At 35.9% G+C, this 9,727-nt stretch overlaps 1 protein-coding gene across 1 annotated transcript; it reads right to left on the bottom strand.

The window, feature by feature from the left end:
- Positions 1–810: 810 nt before the first annotated feature.
- On the bottom strand, positions 811–9,223 carry LOC763203 (ribonuclease H2 subunit A). Its single transcript, XM_001199108.4, has 8 exons — positions 8,979–9,223; positions 7,563–7,634; positions 6,677–6,803; positions 5,846–5,933; positions 5,277–5,414; positions 4,384–4,471; positions 3,677–3,800; positions 811–2,741 (listed from the first exon to the last, which is right to left on the bottom strand). The coding sequence occupies exons 1-8, from the start codon at positions 9,172–9,174 to the stop codon at positions 2,600–2,602; spliced, it is 975 nt and encodes a 324-aa protein (XP_001199108.1). The 5' UTR covers positions 9,175–9,223; the 3' UTR covers positions 811–2,599.
- Positions 9,224–9,727: the final 504 nt, after the last annotated feature.

The raw sequence follows: 9,727 nt of genomic DNA, 5'->3' as shown, positions 1-9,727 counted from the left end.
GTATCTTTTGTCATTGCATTTTTTAATCTTAAAGAAACACAAACACAGATGTACTCTGTCTTTTAGTACCCATATATTTTTCTTTGTAATTATTACTTTTGAAACCCAAGAAAATCATCGAGGGCAGAAGTGCTTCACCTTTTTGGTCCCACAACCCTATCTGGCACTACACATCTTTAATAGCTAACCCAAAATTGTAGTTTGTAGGGTACATGTACATTGCACATATTACTCCAAACATCCACAAATTATTTGTACTCCGGAGAGATCCCATAGTGTGCATTTTAGTAATCAGCCCCGAAGTGACAGAGGTGCGTTTGTTTTCCCCTTAAAAAATATGTCTACCTGTGTATCATAGGAACCTCATTATAAAGACCACATTTTAACATTTGTTATAACAATATCATTTTTCTAGTCCCATTTAATTAGATCCCATTGTTTTTTTTTTGTTTTTTTGGTAGCCCCAATACATGTACACAGTTGGTTTGAATATAACAAAGTAACTTCCCTTGTTCGAAGGTAATTGCATCACTTTCCCAACAACAAAAGCACATATCAAGAATCTGAGGTTTTACATTTTGGCAAGAATAATCATCATCCGTTTATGTAATGGTGTCTACTACATCCTGGCTTTTTATTCAGGAAAATGATAATGACCTCTGTAACATGAATATAGTTACCACTACCCTTTCCTAGATTGTTTAGAATTACAAAAGGTTTATATACACATACCGGTAGATACTCTGTCCAAATTCCATTATTCTAAGAAAGGTGGGTCAACAAAATAAACTTTCAGTCATCCATAGGTATTTAATCCTTTTATTTCACACAAATATTTGTACATGTATTTACAAAAATAGCTAATGAATGTACACCTTTGGCAATTGCAATTTAATGTAGAACAATTAACCATATATATAAAAATGACTGTAGTAATGTATTTTTTTTTTTGCCATGAGATCTGAAATTGTAATTATTGCTGTAAATATGAAAGGTTATTTTATTAATTTGTATTTCTGCTATGATTGGCTATGACTATTTTAACATGTACTAATTACACTTATATTTCATGTGTCTGGGGCAATTAACTTGACTCGGATTTGTTTTGTACTGTATATGCAAATAAATATACTCTATGCTAAACAAGATCACAAAATGTCTTGACTGTTGTTATAATTTGTATCACAGTATGAATCAATAAGATAACTTATAATCATTATAGGAGAAACAGACTTGAGAAACAATAAGTGCATTAAATACAGACTTTATACATCAAGGCTACATATTATATAGAAATGTCAATTGATACATACAGGCAGTTTCGCTGCTCTTGCCACCATTTTTGCATGCCCAGAATTGGGCTAAAGTTGATGTTGCACTTCATTCGCTCTTCAAATTCTGCAAGAAACCCAATCAGCCTATCAAAGTCCAGTTTTACTGTAGGACTATGAAATATCCCGTTCAGAATATTGATAACAAATCAACTGTCAGTGGAAAAGAAAAAATGCTGCTTTGTATTTGTAAATGCTCATCTTCTGTTAATCAACTGTGTAGCCATGGTGTAAACAACAACAACAAAATGGAAAAATAAGTAAATCAGTGATTTTGAATAATAAATGCTCATTTTAATTATTGTGGACACTTGTTTTTTTTCAACAAGAAAATCAAATTTGCTGAACCTAATTATGAAGAAAGAACTGATGAGTTCATTGTCAATCTTGGTTTAAATATTGCTGAAAAATTACTAAACAATCTTGCATTACATTGATGGTTCAATGGTTCAGCGCTGTAACCATTATCTACCAGGTTGTTAGATGGTTACCCTGATATGAAAGTAACCGGGGCCCTGTTTCATAAAACTTGCTATCACTAACAAGTTGCAATAACGGTTATAAGCTACTCAAGTCGTTGCATTTGATTGGCTGAGAGTAAATTTGTTATAGAAATGTGACAATTGCTACTGATAACAAGTTTTATGAAACCAGGGCCAATAACCTGTTGCAGCTCTAGTCTTCACTCTGATTGGGAAAGCAAACATGTACTTTCTAAGAGTCGTTTCTATAAATAGGTTCACAAGTCTGGTAATACCAAAGCAGTAGTTGTTTCTGTTCATCCACACCCATCGGAAGCTAAACACATCCATCTTTTTTTAAGGCCCATTCACATACAACATTGTAAAATGTGAAGGTTGTTTCTTTATAACATATAAAGTGCAGAGTGTTTCACATTTCTGTATTCATAACACAATGATAAAGTGAGTATGCACATTACCTATGTATGTATATAGCTGATGCGATGAGCCATGCTTAATTAATGCAAAGTTATTGTGAATATGCATACTCCACATAAGATGATGTCCTCAAGTCGATAGCTTGTTTTTAGGTCGACAACTTCCAATTTTAAAGCTTTAATATTTCAAGTTTTCAGACAGCTGTTACTCCTCTTACAGACACTAAAAAAGCATGTTCATGTTATTGATATTGACTTATGAGCTTTCTGTTGATATATAATTCATATATTTCATTTTCACTTCTGAAAGGGTCTTTAAAAAAACAGCCATGGTATCCTGTGTCACGCATGAATAAGCCTTAGGATTGCTTCACATCGCAGTGACCTGCTTCAAGTCTCTCTCGTTGAAGAATTGGTGTTTCTTCTGGCGAGCGTCTGCATTCTTAGGAGCAAAGAATGATAGGAGGGAGGCGGTTCCTTTGGCTGCTTCTTCCTCCTCGTCATCATCTTCCCTATCATGATAAGAAAGGAAAGGAAGCATTTGTTTTGTGACTTGTAATAAATTTGCATAAAATAACACAATCAATTACAAACAGAATTCTGTAGAGAGTTTCAAAGTCCCCATAGCCCCACCAATTAAAGGGAACAGAATCTGAATCAATCAAGAAATACATAGAAAGCATACACACATGTACAGAGACAGATTAAAAGTCCCCTACCGGACAATACAAAAAAACACATATCATACCCACAAGAATGATTCATCATTCAAAGTTTTTAAAGACACATATAAGTGGGCTCTCATGAGGAATTTTACACCTTTTGGGTGTTTACCCAATATCAGGTGTCAGATTTTATGACCAACAAGCTTTACGTAATGCCCTGTCTTTTCCTCATACGGTAAAGTCCTTATCTGACATTTGCATCACCCGAAGACTCTCTGAGAGAGGAGGGGGTATTTCTTGATTGGCCTACAGGATTTGCTGTGTGCCAAACCCATTAATGATTTTTCAACCAAGTCTGGTGTCAGCGAATTATGACTTTCTGCACATGGTAACTGACGACGCACTCCCTTTAAAGTGACTCTGTAGCATTGCCTCAGATTCTGAAACAAAGTCTTGGATTTAGCTCATGCTGCAATCATAATGATAAACCTTTAGGTCAGTCAGGAATCCCATGACTTTTAAATGCCTGTCCAATTATCAAGATATTTATGATTGGAAAATGAGTATGGTAAAACCGGTCACTCAAAGACTTTTACTTTTTTAAGGCAATTCATGATCATTCTGAAGCGCAATTTTCGTATGGCTTCAATATCACACCATATCACAGACACTGATAGGGCCATACATCTCAGATCTAACATTGTTAAATGATGCCCTTATTAAAGCAAGTAACCTATTATCAGACTGGATTTTCTCTTCTAACCGCAGATTCTATCACTAACCATTGTACAGGAAAGGCATGGTCATCCAGGATAAGACTCGACGTGGACCAACTGAATCGTACAAACTGTGAGAATCCAAAAACAGGATCGACGTTTCCAGCTAGCCACTTCTTGGTTGCCGGATCTTTTTAGTTTTAAGAAATGAGAAATAATGAAAATATAGAAAGATCAACACAAATAGCATAGAAAATGACCTAAAGTTATATCAGGGCTAAAAAATAATTAAATCTAAAGAAGCGGGATCAACAAAATTACCTTGTTACACAAGAGCTTGTTATAACAGTGTTCTTAATGGCAATATTCCTCTGTAGTCTGTATATCAATTACAGTTACCTCTCCATAACTGGAAGTTGAATTTTCCCTAATTTGAATCTTTTTTTTACCAAACTATGCAAAACATGTTAGATTTACACTTTCTAAGTAAAAAAAAAAAAAAAAGTCAAACTATTTCCCTTGGTGCGCCACCCACCCCGCTGTGCCTCGGGTTTAGAGCAGGACGTAACGTCCTCTTGAGCCTACAGAAACAGGGATGCCTCTCATAGCAGTCAATATACCTATACAATTATGTGAACACAAACAAATTATTTCAATTGTATTATATGATGCGATGTGTATTTCTGTACAACTTAAAATTGCTCAATTCAGGCAATGGCTGCGATGCATTTGTTTTTGATAAAGACAATTATTGAATTGAATTGAAATCTCACCACTAGGGTATCCGCTGCCGTAGTTCTCTTTGTCAAAATCATTCGTCTCCACAAACTTCCAGCCTGTCGTTGCTCTGTCTCTGGTTACCTAGTAGAATGTGTTACAAAAAGATTCAAATAAAAATACAATTTAATGGGGTGATTTCCTATGGTGATATTTGCATATTGAAATAAAAGGCAAAGAGACGAATTGGAGATTGGATAAATTTACAAGCTGCGTAAAACTGCTAAGATAAAATAACTAGGGAAGTTCAGGTCGATCCCAAGTGTTACGGAATGAGACTTTCAGAAAAATTTATACTTAAAAAAAAATATATCACAATCATAATTTACAAATCAATGATATGATATATTAAGTGCTTTCATATTTGGGTTTCTTATCAACCATTCATTAAATTTATGAAATATTGAATTTTATAAACTTTGTTACGGAATGACATCGATGGTCAATCCCTGAAAAAATGGCAATTATATTAGTTATAGAAATCTAAACAAAGAACATTTTGCTGATTTAGATTGGAAATAATGATAAGGGTACTAGCAAAAATGCTAGTGCATTTAAACCTTCTAGTTAGAAGTATAGTTGAATTGGATTCAAATCGTCTGACTTCACTACAATTCTGAGCTGATTTAGCTTGTCCTCCTTCAAGGAAACTTGAGGTCTCCTTAAATGTTGATGTTATTGATCACATGACTACCGGTAAATCAGATCCTCGATCATTCAGATTTTAAACGTTTGAAAGTTCATATAAAATGCTGTTGTCAATTCTTTCAAAATCGGATCACATTTGGATTGTGTAGTGCACGCTTGGCCTTACAAGATCTTAACAATCTCTGCATTTTGTTTAAAAACAATGCTTCAGCACTTGCATGCACATCAACGCTCAATTTACCTTTGCACATATGCTAGCAGCACTGACGATAGGGAACTTTGAATCAGCCTTTGGACACACTGTGATGTCCAGGTCAGGGAAGAGACCTTTCAGTTTATCCTGGTATTTCTTGGCATCGCCTACCGTGTCCACATACACCTGAAAAAAGATGACACATCAAGGATTTAGAAACAGATACTACAGTTACACCAGGGGGGTGTTTCACAAAGTGTCGAGCATGTCAGAAATCAGTTATTGCTCCATCTGTGGAAAGCTTTGGGTGCCACCTTTCTCAACTCAAGCTAGGGACATGTGGAGTTGTGCCCTGCTGACTACAACGTACATTATTCAATATTTTTTTTGTTGATTTTGTTGATTTTGTTGATTTTGTTGATTTTTTTTTTTTTTTTTTTTTTTTTTGGGGGGGGGGGGGGGGGGTTACATAGTAAGTCTCCCTCTATCTCACTTTTATGTTAAACCCATTGCAAAGAGGACCCAAGTGGTCCCTTCAGTAGGCTTATGGGAAGTAGACAATTCAGTAGTCTTCGGGTGAATATAGTAGAATCATAGAAGCCAGCATCCTTTCTTACCTCTTTCACCTGAACACCATCAGCCAGTGCTAACCTTAGCAGACCTATCGCAGAGTCCATGGACACAGCATTTAAACTGTGTTTGTTCCTGTATGGAAGTCATTACAAGTTGTAAATCTTTCAGTATCAAGTTAAATACAATTCAGAATAAAGAATAGCACATATATACATGGAAGGTATCATAGACTCAGCAAAAAAATAAAGTGGACACTCTTTATTAGTGTTCAGAAATTTCATATAAACCATAAAACCATCAATAAGATATAACTATAGTAAAGAAATATCAATACTCTACCAGCACCAATTAAGATATAGTTTTGAACTTTCACACTTGGATATAGGCACATTTGTTTAATCGTAATAAGGTTTGATAGAGAAAAGTGTAAAAATAGAGCAAGCAGTGATTCAAATGTTAATGAACATGTGCATCCATAAGACATTCTTGTTAAAAAATGAAAACAAGAGTGATTCTCTCGTCTGGGAGCAAGATAAATAGCTTAGTCACCCCTTATCAAACTAGGACATAGTATACAGGGGCCAGGGGAGTGTTTCACAAAGACTAAGATTAAGTTTAATTTGGACTTAACTATGGCAGACCGTTCATGCCACTGTTTGCTCTCACCATTATGATCTTTAGATAATATTTTTTCCGTCAATAATGAATTATTAAAAAATGTAAATTCTGAAGATTTGTGCCCATGATTTGTTTTGTCCCTTGAGAGACCAATGCCAGTAAATAGTGAGAGCAAACAGTGGCATGAGCAGCCTGCCATAGTTAAGTCCAACTTAAAGTTGATCTTTGTGTGAAACACTCCCCAGGTCTCAACTCACCTTCTAAGCATAGAGTTTGCAATGTAGTTAGGGGACAGGATCTCAACTTTATAACCCATATAGTCACTGGCATCTTGGATACTCTTCATCAATGCTTCTCTCTGCCCTTCATTCAGTGTCTTGGAATCTGAGGATTAGAAGTGAAAAAATACATGAAAATGGTCGGTGGTCTTGCATTAGAAAGCTGGAAAGGATAACCTTGAAGTTTCTAAAGACAAGTATGAAGATAGGTGATAAAGTTTTTTTTTAAATCTAAAGAAGACAGAAAGGCTACCATCAATAGAGATGAGGAAACAGGAAAGATTTTATATATCACTTTGACCATATTTTGACCTTAAAGTCTGTTCCACATTTCAATGTATGATAATGTTTATATGATGGCCATGTCGAGGAAAGAATTGCATTTGGTATACGGTTTTAGTTCAAAATCTTATAAATTAGGAATATAAACTTCTACAGGTCCAAAAACTGTGTTTTTTACAGTCAATTATGAACTCTACTTCTCACGATGCAGAATCTTGTGACACAGGTTACCATCTTATGCAAAATTGCAAATCAAATCTGCTATGTGTGTATTTGTAGTTGATGAATTCCAATGTTGGCATTATGAATCTTCTCATGAACCAAATCTGTGCTGCACTGACCCTTTAATTGAAAGATGAAATGTGAATAGCTGAAAACTTTACTATAATCGGGGCAGACATGTGCGAAGCCATATAAGAAGCCACTATTATTATTATTATACCCTCTAATGAAAACTGAGAAGAACATGGAATGCACTGTTGCCTTGTTTCTTAGCATATTAATTTCAATTGAATAATAAAACCAACTGGCTACATGCATGAATTACGTAACAACAAAAAATAATATGACTTAGTAATTTTACCTGCAAAGCCAAGTTCTCCAAGTTGTGTATTCCATGAAATTGGACAGAAGCTTGTTCCATACACCATAGGACCTGTGATACAAAGATTTAGAAATAAATGTCCTCTTGGCCTTGTACTAGTAGATGTAGCTCAAACATTTTACAGATAAAGTCGAGTTCTGGTCATGCAATCGCAATGTGAAAGAAACGTTGTGAAATCGATCAGGAAAGGTTGATCATCTAGCATATTTAAGTATTGGTGTGTACTGCAAGGTTTTGGAATCATCAAAAAGATTAAAAAAATTGACCCTGTCTTGGTAAAGTTACAAGCACTGTACACAGAAAGATGTATATGCCTATGGGACTACACAAACAAAAGGCATAAAAATCTGTATCGATTTTTATGTTACAGGCCATAGGTCTATTTAGAATATTAAAAATAAAGATTAGTTATGGTCATGTGATTGCATTGTGAAAGAAACATTGTGAAAGAAACATTGTGGAATCGATCAGAAAAGGTTGATCATCTAGCATACAAGTATTGGTGTGTACTGCAAGGTTCTTATCATCAAAATGATAAGAAATTTGGCCCAGTCTTGATAAAGTTACAAGCACTGTACACAGAAAGATGTAAATGGGACTACCCCCACTTGTGCGCGACAGGTGCGTTATATCTATCAGGTCGAAATAGATATAATAATTTACAAAATATATTAATTAGTAGGCGGTTTCTCGGCAAAATTTGTATGATCACATATTAGTCAAAACATATTCTTTCACATGATTGGTAATACGAGCTTCCATTTCATTTTCGAGAGGGGGCATTTCCAAAACTGGTCTTATACCTTTAAGGCATTTGAAGAGCCATGCTTTTCAGGGAATTTTTTTTATCTGATGTTCTTCCACACTTGCACAATGATAACACTCACAAATTATTTTTCACCTCTTCCCAGAACTCAACCCCCAACCAATTCTAAAAACAAAACAAAAATCCAAGTTAATTGACACACACAGTGCGCAATCTTCAAGGCCTCAAAGCAGCACTTTTCTTGGAAGAAGAAGTTATTGATATGCATTTATTTACTCTGACTCTGACATTTTTTAGATCTAAATTAAATGACATTCAACATAAAATTCATCTAAAAAAAGGATAGGCCTAGGGCTAGGCAGTCTAGATCTATGATCTAGATCTAATTAGGCACAGACCTCCTCATTTAATAAATATCAAAATGAGTACATGTGTACTTTATAAACAAATGCTCTAGATCTACAGAATTCAGCCCTCCCCCTTGTCAATTTGTCATATTATCGAGTTCTGAATTCTATGCCAGTCTATGGGACCTTAAACCTAACGTTCAAGTGCCTTGGCATAATTAGGCCGGGCTGGACCGGGCAGCCCTCCGGGGCAGCGAGTCGTGGCACCGCTGATTGACTTACCTAGCACGGGTCCTCTTCCAGCTTCATCGATTCCAAAGCAACAAGGTTCGTCTTTGCAAATCTGAGGTATTTTAGATTGAATAATTGCATTATTACTGTTGTTCTTATCAAACTCTGTCAGATCTATAACGGCAGCTGCATCTTGACTTTCTTCCATAGCTTCAGAAGCATCGCTTTCAACTTCTTTTTCGTCCATACTTGCTCTCTACTTCTTTGAACTTTGCCGCCGCGCGCGCTTAATAAATGCTTCCGGTTTGTAAAGGTGAATGAACTTTCCTGAGAAGCAATCCGGACAACAATGCTCCGATGACTTCGTCAAAGATATGAAAATGAAATGGATAAATTATAAGCTTATATGAGCCATAGAATACAGTAATATGTGTTTTAGGCTAGGGTTAGGGCAAGGGTACTTTCAGTGTTGGAAAAAGTGCCAATACACAATGGCAATTAATATATTACTTACTTCAAACTTGTTGAGCCCGAGGAGAAGGAAGGGGGGGGGGGGGGAGGCGACGGATGCTATGCGATGCATGCTTCGTAAGCCATTTCTCTTTCTAACGTGGAAATTAATCATGATGACTTTGATTATTTTTAAATCAAGTGTTAGTAGATATAGACAACCGCGGATCCAGGATAGTATTAGTAGTGAGCACTATTTTGTTGTGCCCCCAATCGATATTTCGCTCAGTGGAGGGGGCCCCCGGGGGGGGGGGGGGTGTAGTGAGCGCCTTTTTCTTTTTTTTTACTTA

This window comes from Strongylocentrotus purpuratus, unplaced genomic scaffold, assembly GCF_000002235.5.
Source record: "Strongylocentrotus purpuratus isolate Spur 01 unplaced genomic scaffold, Spur_5.0 spur5_scaffold_15, whole genome shotgun sequence".
NCBI classification, from domain to species: domain Eukaryota; kingdom Metazoa; phylum Echinodermata; class Echinoidea; order Camarodonta; family Strongylocentrotidae; genus Strongylocentrotus; species Strongylocentrotus purpuratus.
Note: the sequence above shows the minus strand (reverse complement) of the source record. Positions and strands in the feature narration are given on the sequence as shown.

Coding starts and splice junctions, on each gene's coding strand:
- LOC763203 (XM_001199108.4), bottom strand. CDS start 9,174: ATGGACGAAAAAGAAGTTGAAAGCGATGCTTCTGAAGCTATGGAAGAA. Junction 5,934..6,676: donor GCAAACTCTATGCTTAGAAG/GTGAGTTGAGAC, acceptor ACTTCCATACAG/GAACAAACACAGTTTAAATG. Junction 5,415..5,845: donor ATGGTGTTCAGGTGAAAGAG/GTAAGAAAGGAT, acceptor ATCTTTTTTCAG/GTGTATGTGGACACGGTAGG.